At 46.2% G+C, this 14,958-nt stretch overlaps 1 protein-coding gene across 2 annotated transcripts in view; it reads right to left on the minus strand.

Moving 5' to 3' along the window:
• The window catches only part of GAB3 (GRB2 associated binding protein 3), a 147,292-nt gene that overhangs the window by 17,986 nt on the left and 114,348 nt on the right, over positions 1–14,958 (minus strand). The window contains exons 3-6 of one of the 2 annotated variants that reach the window (XM_019521564.1): positions 7,491–7,707; positions 5,802–6,277; positions 1,615–1,667; positions 665–920 (exon numbers count right to left, since the gene is read on the minus strand). In XM_019521564.1, coding sequence (XP_019377109.1) covers positions 665–920; positions 1,615–1,667; positions 5,802–6,277; positions 7,491–7,707 — 1,002 coding nt within the window. Of the gene's footprint in view, positions 1–664; positions 921–1,614; positions 1,671–5,801; positions 6,278–7,490; positions 7,708–14,958 lie in introns of both variants that reach the window. The other variant, XM_019521563.1, reaches the window with a different exon arrangement.

Raw genomic sequence — 14,958 nt, forward strand, 5'->3', positions numbered from 1 at the left:
CCCCCCCCCCCCATTTTCCTCCATTCATGGGGAGAGGCAGACTTCACAGGTCTTAGCCACACTCTCCACCTGACTCACAGACCATCATGGCAAAGCAGTGCAACTTGCTTTGCTCTCCCATCGGTTGAATTCTGTCTCTACATACTACAGCTCCTCAAGGAACCCTGCTGGTCGGGGTCCACAGAGAATTAGGCAGTCCCAGTGGCCAAAGCCACTGCCACTGTGACTCTTATTTGCGAAGATGTATCTGCCCTGCAGTGAGTCCTCCAACTGTGTGTGTGAATCAGAGGGAACAGAGATGCTATGGGGTTTAGGGGAAAAAAACCTCCCCTAAATCAAAGCATTGGAAGAATATTCTGAATTAAAATCTACAGAATTACCACTCCTTGGCGTGGGCACGGCCCCACCTGGAAGCTGGGTTCATGGAGTGCTACAGGTAAATATCTGTTTTACAACTATACCAAACACCTAATGTGATATGGAACATCTACCCAGGTGAACCTGGCCCAAGACTTCTTCCTTAAAATTACTGGCTATTCCCTACCCATGAAGTGCTTGGTGAGCCCCTAATGTGCTATGCCATGACCACCCCTCCTTCCTTCAGTGACAGCCATGTTCCTGGGTCTCTACTTGCCAACCATGTTTGGTGTTAGCTTGGCCTTACATTTCCTCCGAGGCTTGAGATCTCGATTCACTGGCGGTGGTTCCAAGTCAGTGGGAAGCTCAGGCAGTGGGCTGGAGAGTTTTTCATTGCTGACTACAGGGAATGTAAACGTGGCTGAGCCTGGACTCATGGGAATGTAGCCATCAGGTGAGCAATCTGACCCCAGAATAGGCGGAGATGCGCTGGGGCGCATGGGAACGTAACTATCCTCTGTGCTGTCTGATGCAGAAGGAATCAGTGGGCTGAACCGACATGGCTTCAGAAATGAGAAGGAAAAGAAAGAGGTCCCAGTCAGTTGGACAACTCAGTAATCAATGGGGCCTAATCCAGACCCTCAACAACCAGGGGATGGCTCTGAACTGAGCCTGGTGCTTGAACACCCCAATTTGAGCTCCGGAGGAGGCATGAGCTGGAACGTTCTTAGCCCAAACCAGAGATTCAAACATCCATGCTAACTTTGGAAGAGTTCAGCGATCCCATACTACAAGATACAAAATCACCTGTGTCCTCCATCTTCTACACTTATGCATTTTTCATAGATTTCATAGACTTCATAGACATTAGGGCTGGAAGGGGCCTTGGAAGATCATCGAGTCCAGCCCCCTGCCCGAAGGGCAGGAAGTCAGCTGGGGTCATAGGATCCCAGCAAGATAAGCATCCAATTTACTCTTGAAGGTGTTCAATGTAGGTGCTTGAACCACCTCCGATGGCAGGCTGTTCCAGACCTTGGGGGCTCGGACAGTAAAGAAATTCTTCCTTATGTCCAGCCTGAAACGGTCTTACAGTAGTTTATGACCATTCGACCTCGTCATCCCTTGGGGCACTCTGGTGAACAAATGTTCCCCCAGATATTATAAGAGAGAAGTAACACAGCCTCACAACAAAGAATGACTTGCTTGCTTTATTCTGTTCTGAGAGAGTATTTAAATATATGCAAATGAAGCACTTACCAAATTCAAGCTAAGCCTCTTATCCCGGCTTCTTAAGGAATTTCCTTCCGCATCTGCTGCAATAAAAACCCACAGCGATTAATGATTTGGCAAGCCAAAGGGCAGTGGAACCTGGAGGATATAACTTCAGAGCAGAACATATGGCTCAAAAATAATTACGGCTTTCTAAAGCTCCTGCAGTTCTTTGCTAGTTATTCTGAAATGGGAAAACCTGATGAAATACAGGATCAAGAAAAACCTAGTGACATTTCCTGATTGGGCTAATAATGCTATGTGAATTTTTAGCATGTTATAAATAAGAAATAGTTCATATCTATGATCCTGTTCTACATGATGGTCATTTATTCAGAGCCAGAGAGATGAAAACCTGGTTTAGGGGTTAGAGCAAGGGACTAGGAGACAAGATCTGAGACTTATTTCTGCTTTGTTAGCAACTTGGGATCATAGGAAAGCAGGGCTGGAAGGGACCTCACAAGATCATCTAGTCCAGTCCTCTGCTCAAAGAAGGATCATCCCTGGCTAAACCACGCCAGCCAAGTGTCTGTCTAATTTGCTCTTGATAATTTCCAGGGGTAGAGATTTCACAATTTCTCTAGGTAGCCAGTTCCAATGCTTGACCACCCTCATTGTCAGAAGGTTCCTCTTAATCTCTAACCTATATTTCCTCTGTTGCAGCTCGAGACCATTGTTGCTGGCCTCCTATGGCTACAGAGAAAAGCCCATCTCTATCCTCTCTAAAATAGCCCCTCTGGTATTTGAAGTCTTATCAAATCTCTGCCCTTCCCCCTGCAGCCCCACCAGTCTTCTCTTCTCTGGACTAAATAACCCCTTGTTCTTTCAGACTTTCCTCATAAGTCAAGCTTCCAAGGCCTCTACTAATTTTTGTCACTCTCCTCTGGATTTTTTGTAAACTGTCCACATCTTTATTGAATATGGGGCCCAAAACTGCACACAACTTGCTGCATAACCTTTGACTTATTTGTCACAGTTTTCCCATCTGCTGAATGGATATAATTAGCAGGATTCTGGAAACCTTGTAAAGTGATTTGAGACCCTTAGATCTCAGGTACATGAGAAATGCAAATTACCATACAGGAGGAAAACAGGATAGCATGCAGCATGAGAGAAGACATGCTTGCGTTTCTTAATGAGGAATGAGCATAACTCACAAGTGGTCTATCTTCCTGAACAAAGGAACAAGTCACGTCTCAGTGCCTGCTGAAACTTAGGTCTCTTGGTTTATTCACTTTTTAATTATTGATGCATTGTCTTCTCAAAACAAGCCAAGGAAGTTAAGAAAATATATTCAGTATGTAAACTGAGTTCTGGACAGATTTCCTGCAATCATTTCCATTGCTTAATGGATAGCAGTAGCAGTAGCGGTGGGAGCTGTTAGCAGATTCTGTTTGTATGGCAAAATTTTACTCTAAATGTAGGGTTATTAAAGGTAGCTTTTGGGGGAATTACTTTGTTTACAGTTGGAAAGAATAGCAACAGATCAGAAGGGGAAAAGACTGGTTATTTTTCTCCCTAGGCTTAAGCCTATTTTCTTTTGTAGGGAAAATCTATATATGGAGCAACAGCCCAATTCCCTATTGAGATTACAGAATTTTTCTTGGGAACCCCATAAAAAATGTCCATAGGGGTATTTAAACTTGGCTCAATAGTGCATTATACACACTGACTTGGTGGAGATTTCCGTTCTGTAAGGGAACTGGTGTATCTTTCTATAGTGGCTTCTGCATAATAGACAAAAGAAAAGCATTAAGGCTGGAATAATCTGTCTCTTTAGTACCCAGAATAAACAGAGCTTTAGCCAGCTATTATTAGCCTGATACTTTCTCAGCTTCACATGGCTACTGTGCCACTATAACTATGTTGATGTTTTACTGAAATAGTTATGCAGATGCAATCCTACTGTGGATGCAGCTTTCCCAGGATGAAGACTCTTTGGATTGACGTAACTTATTACCCTTGCTGTATGGGAAATCTGCTTCACCAGTATAAGGTCCCATATACAGCTGAGTCCATGCTAAGAGGGTTTTACTGTATTCCTCACACCACGTTAGTGAAAGCAGTACAACGTTTGTAGGCAAAGCCCAGGTATGGACAAACAGCAAACTATGTGAGCACCCTCTTGCTATCTGAACTGGTGAAAAGCAGTGGTCCTGTCTGGAACTTCTGTATTTTTATTTCACGTCTTAATTTTTCCTTACTCGCTACATTCATAGAGTTATGCACTTAGAGTAAGAAAATAAGTAGGAGCACTTATTAATTCATTGCTGCCCCCTGTCAGGCAGAGATAACCTTGCAGCATGTTAGCAGAACATGACATTTGATCACTTAATCCTCTTAAGAGCATTTCAATATAAATTAGAACGTAGAAATATTAGCTATCTTTAATTAGATCAGGGGAGGAGGCATGTGTGTGCGTTAATGCGGCACACACATGCACCTAAGTCCACACAATATTTGCAGGCAGCTTGCAATTGTAACTGACGATTAAGAACACCATTTCCAGCTATGGGTGTTTCTCCTAAAAGCTTCCAAGAATTGGTTGAACACTGATAAACAGGCCAGGCAAAGCTCTACACACTTGGGTATTTAATGAGAATAATGACTCAGGCTTTGTACAATGCTTGAACATCCATTTAAGCTACAGAATAAGTGAGGCCAATCCACAATGCTGAATGTAAAGGCCTCCTGTGTCCTCCAATTAGAAAATTACAGTGCCACTAAAATAGAGTTGATGGTTCCCAGCTAGATATTTTACCTGCCCATAGGGCTCTATAAAGTATGCATCATGCTATACTAGGCCCTACACTGCTATTTTTGGTTGCACTGGGCACATCTACACAAGATGCTGACTGTGCAGCAGCTGAAAAGTACTGTGCAGTAGTATGTCGCAGCATGGACAGTGCTAATATGCTACTGTGCAGTATTATTAGGCTAGCGCACAGTAGTGTCCCCTAAAAGATGTTCGGCAGCACTACTGTGTGATAACTTTGGTTACTGCACATTTATTTAGTACTTGGTAATACATGTAAGGACTAAATAAATGTGCAGTAATAACTGTGCAGTAGCATCTCATGTTGGTGCGCCCACTGCCTCAAGAACAAGTGAAACAGCATTTGGTTGGCAGTGGATTTTTCTGCTTTCTACCCAGTTTTCCAGCAAGCCTGAATGAAATCCAGGGACATCAAAGCACTCATTCATATTATAAATCACTGGTTCCCCTGGGATTATATCCCATCACCAGCTTCTTCCTGGCTTCTAGGCCTCTGGATGTGAAAAGGCATCCTTCTTTCATGGAGCGAGCTGCCTACAGAAGAGGTAGTGCACTTAAAGGATGCTTTATGTGAATGAGGCCAAGTTTTGACCTATCAGAAGATGTATGACATCCCATGACTGACTGAATGAAAGCTTGAATTTTGTACTGATTGACTTGCAGACCTGATTCAGGTTTCCCGCCCCCCCCTTTAAATAAAAAACCCCCCTCAAGTCCACAAATGGTCATATTTGAGGAAATCACAGCTAATTGTTGACAGGTGACTGCACCGCTAATGGCATTACCAGACCAGGTCCTGAATGTGACTGAGGGACTCTTTTCAACCAATATCCCAAATGAATTTAAAAATCAGTATTTAACTGAGCTGCACAATGGGTGGAGACACCGAGGCACTGAGAGGTTACTGCCAGGTGTTGTAAAGAGTTTGGCTCTTCTGGAGGTACTTGAAGGCATTGACCAGATATTCAGAAGTGCCCGATGGCCACTTCCCAACAGAAGCTGACTATTTGGGCACTTTGTTCTGGCACTTCAATGGGAGCAGAGCTCTTTGGAAACTCTGGGCTGGGATGATGTATCCAGGGACCTTGAGGTACTGTCTCCATTCCTGCACTGTCACTGGACCATCACTACCATTTGGCTCCACTTGCTGCAGAGCTGGGTTCCAGCCACGCGCTTAAAAGTCCTAACTTGAATTCAGACAAAGACCCCTTTGGCATGATCACATGCCAGAGCAGTGCAGGTATGGAAGGGCAGTGGAGGGGTTCACAAATGTTCAAGTGGACAGAGCTGAAAGACTAAAAGGAGATGGCTATCCATTCTGCTCTGCTCCTCTAATGGAGCACGCTTCTCAACAGGCTTCCTCTGGCTGGCAGAGTTCAGCTCTCTGAAACAACATTACCTTTCCAGTTCCTCATGTTATCCAGGCTGGACAAGGAGATTCTTCTTGGCACCAAGGCAGCCTGAGCCCTACAGATCCCAATATGTCCATTCTGAAGGGCCCCACTGGACAGCTCTTCTCCCCTCCGGTCTGAAAAGTGGGTTGGTTTGGGTGGTCTTGGCGGTGGTGTATTAGACAAAATATCCAGTTTGGTTATGCCATAGGGAAGCACGCTTTGGCTTTTCTCAATCTGAAAGGTTGGTGTTAAAGGAGGCCCCAGCAATGGAGAAGAGGAGGAAAAGTCATTGGATGTCCTGCTAATGTCTACACTCCTGGACAAAATCCTATGGTTTGTTGGAAGGCCCCCATCTTGGTGCAGGCTGCCACTACTAGATGGCTGCAAGTAGTGGGAAGGCTGAGACGGCAAGGAATCGACAAAAACATCATCTGAGGAAGTTTGCTCCAGGGACCTATCAGAATTTGACCAGCTGTCGCATCTGGAAGGAATACAAAGAAATCATGTTTTGCATCTTTCTCCTCCCGTGGCTGCAACTGAACTAGCCTGTGCTTTGATCAGTTCCAGAATACAAGAGGCACACACGCACATGCCCACCAATGAACCATAATGCCAACAACTCAGCCCTTTGTGGCAAGCTTATTTTATTTTAAAACAATTGCTTCATGTAATTTTATTTTCTGGATAACGTACGTCTCTTAAATGCACAATCTGGTCTCAGCAGACAGCTGGGATGAGGAGCTGCCTTCAATTAAGCTGCTCATTTCCCCTTTCAAAAATGTGCACTGATCATTTAATTTCATTTGCCATTGCAGAGTAGCACTCCCCTCTTGCCACCCCCCCGTTCCAGCACTGTCTGCACTTGCCATTCCTCATTACCAAAGGAGCCATTTGTGACCAGGAGCCCATTCACTGGGGGACAGATCCAGTACTATTCCCTCTTTGCAACAGATGCAACATGGCCCTGCTGCGCAAAGGCTGGGGGTGTCTGGAGAGTGCCATGCAGTGGTGTCACCTCCTTGTGCCATGCTACATGTGGGGAACCCAGGTGAAGCCAGAAGACCCACCATTGGGAGGAATCTCCCTTCCACCTGCAGCAGGGTAGGGCAGGGTGCATGACATCTTGCACAGCCAACTCCTTACTTGGCACCCAAGGCCAGGTCCTTGGCTTGGGTTTCTGGGATATGGTCTTACTAAACCTTTGTTTGGTAACCAGGTAACAGTCTATAGGGGCAGATGTAATGCCCAATCTTGTTTTCACTGAAGTTAGTGGGAGTCTCAAAGGCAGCAGGAATGACCCCAGGATGTCTGGTAGGACATAAAGGGAGGACAATCCTTAGGTCATGTCACTACTGGGTTTTAAACCTTAATGTCGTAGCCTTTTAAATTTTTTTGAGAAGAGAAAAATCAAAGAAGGTCTAGTCCCAAGGGGCCCTCAAGGTCTTATTTCAATACCAAGTAGGCTTTCATGTTGCATGTTGCCCATGCAAAAATCAGAGGAACTTTCAAAAGTGTAAGTGGAGGAATGAGAGTGCCTCTGGGCTCATCTTGGCCTCCACCCACTGGGATTCCTCCTCCTCCTGCCCTCAAGCACACAGTGGCCTGGATCCCAACCCATCCTTGATGGGTGGGTAAGTGGTAGACACATGAAATGGCTGCAGAGGTCAGGGAGGCAGTTTTTACTGCGGACATACCTGTTATGGCTGAGCTTGCCTGACTCACAGTTTGAGAGGAAGAGGTAATCGGGGAGGAAGACTGACTCCGACTCGCTCCTGGTCTCTTCAGCGGCAGAAGCGTCAGTGGTCGCGTTATCCACAGAGAAGGAGGGGTCTGTGATCCGAGAGGCGTGGGTGGAGACAGCTGGCGAGGGCTGAGGGGATGAGGTGGTGTGAGAGAGGCTCTCCACAGAATCTGCAAGAAAGCAGGAGTCCACCTGGTGATGGATTTGCCCCTGGAGAGTCTGCACACCCACCCGCTGTGAGCTAGCGCTGAACAGAGCCCGCTCCCGCCAGGTGTTTACACTGAGTGGGAACATTGCTTCCCTGCCCCATAAACAGCGTCTGAGGAAAGAGGCCAAGACATTAACTAACCCGACGTTCCAAGAAGTGAAGTGTTTACTTAGGAGGAGACATTGTAGTCCAAAAAAATCTGCAGCCAAAACACTGCTCACAAACCCTTTAGGTGGACTTTAAAACCAGCCCTGCATGACACAAAGAGTGAGCGTGGTTAGTGAGCAAGTGGATCCAGACCAGGACACAGATCCTGACACCTTCAGCTCTGAATACTTCTGTTAATGTTCAGCATTCGGAAGCCCCCTTGGAAAATGTCAGTGCTCCTCCTCCTACCACCTCATCCTTTTTTACCTTTGTGGTTCCTGAGGTTGGACAATGATGCTCACTGCACTGTTCCCTGCCAGGGAGCGTACACAAGTGCACGCCATTGAAGCCATTTCAAAGAACCTTGTGAGTGCAGGTTTTTCCTAGGCCTGAGTATGGTCCACACCTTGCAGGTTTTTCCTAGGCCTGAGTATGGACCACCTTGCAGACCCATTGTGGTCTGGAGGGAGCATCACTAAGTTAGTGACTGACCTGCAACAGGAATTCAGATCTTAACATGCCTGAACTCTGAGGGGATACAGATCCTGATTTCAGATATGGATCCTTTTCTCCAGTCTCAGCTGAACTGGAACCACCCCCCGAGTGGAGCATCCCTGAACTCTGGCAAAATCAAGTTCCAAACTTCATGGCTTGGACCCATTTCCTTGAAATCCTGAAACCCAGCCTTTCTGGTGGCTTTGGTTGCAGCCCTCGTCTCTCAGGTGGGTGAGAAAACCAACAGCTTTCTCTGAGGAAGGTACCTACATGAAACAGTTTGCTTTATCGAGAACTTTTCAGCACATGTCAAGAAAAATGAGATCCCCTTTACATTCACAGAGGCAGAAGCACGGTTTCTCCCCACTCTCCTCAGAGGATGAAGCCACTTTTTAGTTTTTGCTTTCAGGATAGCCAGATTTTCTGCACTTCAGAATCAATCTGATGTCTCTTTCTTCTGTTGGCTAAAGCCGATGTAGGCAAGAAACATGTTTCTGTCCAAACCAGGACTCGGAAACAATCTGCGTAAAGAGGAGATTTCTTCCACAGGTCTCTGGAAAGTTGGAGTCTAAATAAGTGATGCTCGTGGTGGCAGCTGGCTGAGTACAGAACATGCCCAGCAAACTTTACAGTTTTGAATGGGAAAAGTCCTAGTCTGCAAAGGCCTGAAGCCAAGGCTAAATTGCTGGATACAATACATGTCATCCTCCCGTTTCTGAGACCCTACGTAGCCTGGCACTGAAGGGAGGGTACTTGCTCTTCAGCAACTGCTGGGAAAACAGAAAGCTGATGCCCAACAACAGGACAATGACTTGTAGTTTGGTTGGATGCTGACACCTTTGGTCCGCCAGTGTGTTGTGCTCGTGTGTCCCCTGTCTGACCCCATGCTCTTGACCCCAGTTCAAGAGCATGATGGAACCCATTTTGGGCCAGTTCTCACTACATCACCGTTCTCCTTGGTGTGTGGGGATAAGAAAGTGGCACATTAGGAAGATGATTTTGGCCCTTGCCCTAAACTGTTCAGAAACTGAACAGGTAGAGTGGAAGCAGAGCTGTAGCCAGGCATTTTGGCGCCCGATTCAGGTCACATGCAGAGCACCCCCCTACAGGCTACTACGTAATACCATGTCATATTACGCATTATTGTTGACTTTTTTTTGGAAGAAAGACACTTGTATGATATCATATGGGAATAACTTCAGTACATACATACAGATATGTGCATAGCACAAGACACAAACAGGACATACTACATGCAAACGAGACAAGGCACGGGAGCTATTGCTTCAAGATGTCTGCAAAAGCTAAGCAGTAAGTGAAGAAACACAATATGTATCTGTTGCAGTGTATGTCAATGCTAAGTAGCTAAGTATAAAACTGTAAACATCTCCCTACATGGTGGAAAACAACAGTCTTCTAAGGAGCAATTGTCCAATTACAAGATTTTCTGAGAATTCGGGAATTTTATTTTTAAAAGTCTAAGTCCAAAACTATGTCCACGAACTCTGATTCTCATCAGCAAATTTATGTCATAAACTATGCGGCTTTACTTTTCATATGGTAACATAATGAAACTAAACGTTAGGGGAATTTTGCACGTTGCTTTATTTTGGCTACTGAACTTTCCCAAACCCAGATTCAATTGGCAAAGTTAGACTTATGCTGGAAGTGGGTTGTCATCTGACCACCTCGCTAGGGTCATCCACGCACCTTGCTGGGGTCATCTGACCTCAGCAGTCTTTCCTGCCTTGGGGTAGGGGGGGCTGGGCCTGATGACCTTCCAGACCCTAACTTCTATGAATCTATGAATAAATCAGAAATGTCAAATGGTTTGGGTGGAGAAGGGAGGCACTGGTCATGCTGACTCTGGCATGTGAAGCAAGCCATCTAGCACTTGAATGTACTTAATATAACATCTCTCTTTTGTGGAAGTCACTACATTCTGGCTGTTTAAAATGATATGTCATTTTTTGTGACAAAGCATTATTTCCACTGATTTGGCTCCAGGTGCTGGTGCACTGTGGGCACTACCCCTGCTACCATATCAGGTGGAGAGGAGACCTGCTCTTTTGTGGCCCCTCGCAGCCCCCACTCAAGTCAATGGTGAGGTCCAGTCTAGCTGGTGAATTCTCCGTTGGCCATGCAATGCAATCAGAGCCACACACCCAGCTGGAGAGGAAAGGAGAAAACGTGGCCCTTTCATTTCAAAGGTGCAAGATCTGGATTAGAGCCTCCATCCCTCTCTCTCACCCTCAGACACAGCGTTGTTTGTGTTGAACAGCCTGGCTATGCTTGAACGTGGAAGTTAGCCGGTTAGGACAAACAATGGTGAGCGAGCTGAATCACAGCTCCCAGGGCAGCCTCCTCCGCTGCAGACTCTGGAGGAGTTTAGATTTCAGTCTGGATCCTGATCTGCATTTCAGACCTGTTTCTTGCTGACCCGCCTTGGAATGGTCACAGTAAGTTCCTGTGAAAGTCTTACAAAACAGGTCCCCAGAGATGCCGGCCTGTTTCCTCCCTCCTCCTCCCAGAGAGCTGAGCCCGAAGATCAGTCGCATGGGAACTTCTTAGAGCACAAGAATCCCCCCCCAAAACTTAGAGAAGCCAGGAAGCACTTTGTAGGAAGAATGATCCTTTTTTCCTACCCAGTTTTGAACTTAGTCTGGGACTGGGCTTTGACTCAGCTACTGATGAGTCGGAAGCGGCTCCGGCGATATGCGCTGCTCCAGAACAGCCGCCAGATGGGGCTCATCTTGTTCCTCTGCCAACTGCTGTTGCCACTGCAGCTCTGATGCTATCAGCAGGTACTTACCCCTCAGGACAAAGCACGTTTCTTAAGCCTACACACATTGTAAATCAAAACTACTAAATCCTATCAAGAATACCGCCCGCCACTTGTTAATGCAGAGCTGTACAGAAAGGCTTTGGTGGTACCAAGCACTAGCAAATCCGAATGAGGCTCTAGCAAGCTCAATGATTTCCAAGTTGTGATCCCAGAATCTGCAGGACTCCTGGAACGTCTCACCGACTAGCAAAGTAGAGTCGCACCTTGCAGGCTACCTAACCTCAGGCTGACATAGCCAACTACCTCTCTCTAACGATCAGAGTATGTACTGTGAGCCAGGTCCTAGTCTCTTCGCTCAGGATTTATTCAGGCCTCGTAGGGCACAAATCCAATGCGAGTCCATGTCCTTGGGATATATCTGCTTCATGTTTCTACTCTGAATGCTGTAAGCACCGTGCCAAATGTTGAGAGGTGCACTGCATAGATGTATAAATAAATGAATATGAACTGAGTAAGGATTTCAAGATGTGGCCCAGCTTACCTTAATGTTGCATTAAAAAATACCCTTGCACTTTCAATCTTTACAAAATCAAAACAAAAAACCCAAATCAAACCAAACCTGGCTCCTTAGATATTTCCCACACCATCACAGCTACAACAGCACTCCAATCCTGTATAATGAGCACAGACTTGTAGTTTGAGTCAGATCTTTAGTGGTGTTAATGTTGGATAACTCCATGGTCTTTCAAGTCTAAGCTGATACGTGAATATAAAAAGCCATCCATTTAGATCCAGTCACTCTAATACCAACGAGTTCCTTAACTCTTCCTTTCCTAGATTGCTTGAGGAGCAAGATAATAGTGTCAATAAGGGCAGCAAAATCTGGGCTAGAATAATCAATTTAGTAATATCCGCAAAGGAGGATGATCTTCATATAAAGAACAATTTTATATCTTTTTCTCAAGTACATTGACAGACAGCTGCCTCTGGGTCCAATTCTACACTAGTGGGTTCAGGCCTCAAGCCAGATATTTAAGCTTTATATTCCTGCCTATTCACCTTTACATGCATTTAAATGTTTTGCTGAATCCGTGCTTAAAGTGCTTTCAGCAGTGCTAGTCACAGCAGCAAGCTTTACAGCTGAAAGGAAGTGTTTTCAGCCTCTGGTCCTTAGGGTGTGTAAGGTTTGAAGTGTGGCATTGATGGACTGAAGAATTACAAACAAGGAAAACAACATTTCCTGATGCCTTACCACTGAGACCCACTTTGCTGACTCTAGCAACTGCTATGCTTTTTGGATTCAGAGAACTGTTCCCTAAACCAAGGAAACTCGAACTGGGTGAATTCTGTTGTCATCTTGGAGAAACAGGTTAACATTATTGTACTCACAATGCACTAGATAGAAAAATTAATGGCATTCTGGATTAGCAGTGTAAACGCAGAGCCTACTCCAAGTGTCAGTCACAACACTGAGCCTCAGATTTACCAGGCTAGGAAAGATGGTTAGTCACAGGGTTCATTGCAGCAATGAGGAGAACACAGACTTGCCTTCTTTTAACATCTACAGCCATTTTCCAGTAGAACAGGTCAGTTTTTGCAAGCTTTGCTGGTAATAGAATCAGTGTGCATTAAAGTTACACTGCAGCAGCTGGGGAGAATAAATTATGCATGTCCATTTTCTACAGAAGAGAACGCAAAGAGAATAGGGTTGATGCTGCTTTTCCTCCTCGCTTCTCACCCCAGCAAGACACTGGGCAGCACTGGCTGCCAAATCACTAGTGCACGTGGCACTAGGCAGCACAAAGAAAAGCCTTGGGGCTCCAGAATCTCACTGGGGGGGAGGACTCTGTACATCACAAAGGGATGGTATTGCTTCATAGCTGTTCCGAGGAATTTAGGAGCAAAGTGATGGGCAGCAGATGCTGGAAAACTGAGCTTCCCTAGCGGTGGGTTTTCCTCCCACTAGACGTGCAGAACTCACCTAAATGGAGGCTCTTCACCTCCCTTTTGCTGGTTCAAATCCACTCCAGAGAATGAAACAATGGCTGGGGAGGTAGGTGGTGAAATGACCAGAGAGGTTCAGTTCAGCTCCATGTAGGTAGCTGCTGACATCAAAATGCACCCCACCAACTGGGTTGCATGTGGGCAGCATCACCAGAGAATCCCAGGGTTGAGTGGTTAAGGAGATGAAAGCACCCCCTTTTTCCTCTCATGTCCAAGGCAAGACTGTGGCATTAAAGAGTGGGCCTCCATCAGGCCACCTAGGAGGAACTCAGGCAGGGACTCCCTGTACCATAGTAGGGGCAAACAAAGGAAGAAGCCCCCTTATGCTCTAGCCAAGGCTCACCCCAGTCTTTACCTGTGCCCTGCACCCCCCCACCACAAGGCTAAGCCAGTGTGGGTAAACTTGCTGTGCTGCTGGCTACGCTGTCGTGTGCTGCTCCATGGACGGGGTTGTTCTACAGGGCTGCCACTTTGCCTAAGCACTAAACTTATATGGAAAAAGAAATGAAAGCTAAGGCCCAAGGGGGAAAACCCTGAGATGCAAGCTAGCATCGCATGACAGAGCACAGCCCTTGCAGGGAGGCATCCTGAACAGGAGGATGCAAGCTGGGAGTTGGAGCAGGGAGGAGCTGCCTCCTCTTTCAGGGGTCCCCAACACTTCTGAAGACTTGCCTCAGAGCGAACAGTCTGGTTTAACCCAAAGAGAATCGACCGCTAAGCAACAGCTGTATCATCAAGAAACCAGTCAAGCCACATGCCATAGATAGTGGGTGGGCTTATATTTTTCCAGGAAAGAGCTGAGATCCACCAGGAAGAACACGAGGCCACTCCAGTAGAAATCCACTTGCTGACTGAGCATATTCCTAACTCGGGAACTCTTGCCGAGGACCCTCCTGTTCCACTGCTGACCCGCACCCTGCCACTGATGAACTTGGCTTTCCACCCCGCAGACACTAACAGGTCGGCTCTCACCTCTCCCCCAGCACTTTGCTTTCCATTTGCCAACATGATTCCAAAGCACAGGCTAGGGGTGAGCTCCTTTCTACTTCCCAGCCCTGAAACAAGAGGGAAGTCAGTACTGATCTTCAGAGTGCTTCAGATACAGCAACTACCACTATTGCTCTCTCTCAGACGGAGGCAATAGGGTAAGCTTTCAGGGTCCTGGTAAGAGGCCGGGTAGGACTCTGGGGTTCCTGGCTCCCAGTGCCATGCTCTTTTCTCAAGAAATTCACTTAATGCCTGATCAGAGCCTGATCCCTGCAGTGGAAAGGTTGTATGGGCTCCATTAGCTTGCATGAAATGACATCTCCCCTGTTCTGATCATCAGCTATTACTGAAAATGAGACCCAGACTACATATGCTTTAAATGAAATTCAGTTACTGGGTTTGGCAGTTGCAATTCCAGAAGTCAAAATACAAGGTCACAGATCCCTCGGGAAGAGAGAAAGCCCATACCCCTAGACACGCACTAATAATGATAATGGCCCTGTTAGAAACTGATTAATTCCACAGATATTGGAAAGGAGGAAGGTGTTGAGGGCAAAAGGTGCTAGGGAATGAGACGCAGAGATGTTTGGGTGAAGAGTGGGTGAAAGAGGCTGGCATAACTGGAAGGGCCGAGGAAGCAGGCACAATGCTGTGAGGCATAAAAGAAGCCAAACTTATGGAGGCCTTGAAGACTACTGTACCTGATGCAGCAGAATAGAGGGAGTTGCTGGGAGAGTTCAAACGAGGAAATGGTATAGTCTAAAGAAGGACAAAAAAAAAAAAAGGATCTCAGCA

This window comes from Gavialis gangeticus, unplaced genomic scaffold (genome assembly GCF_001723915.1).
Source record: "Gavialis gangeticus isolate Ggan-Ray unplaced genomic scaffold, GavGan_comp1, whole genome shotgun sequence".
Taxonomy (NCBI): Eukaryota; Metazoa; Chordata; order Crocodylia; family Gavialidae; genus Gavialis; species Gavialis gangeticus.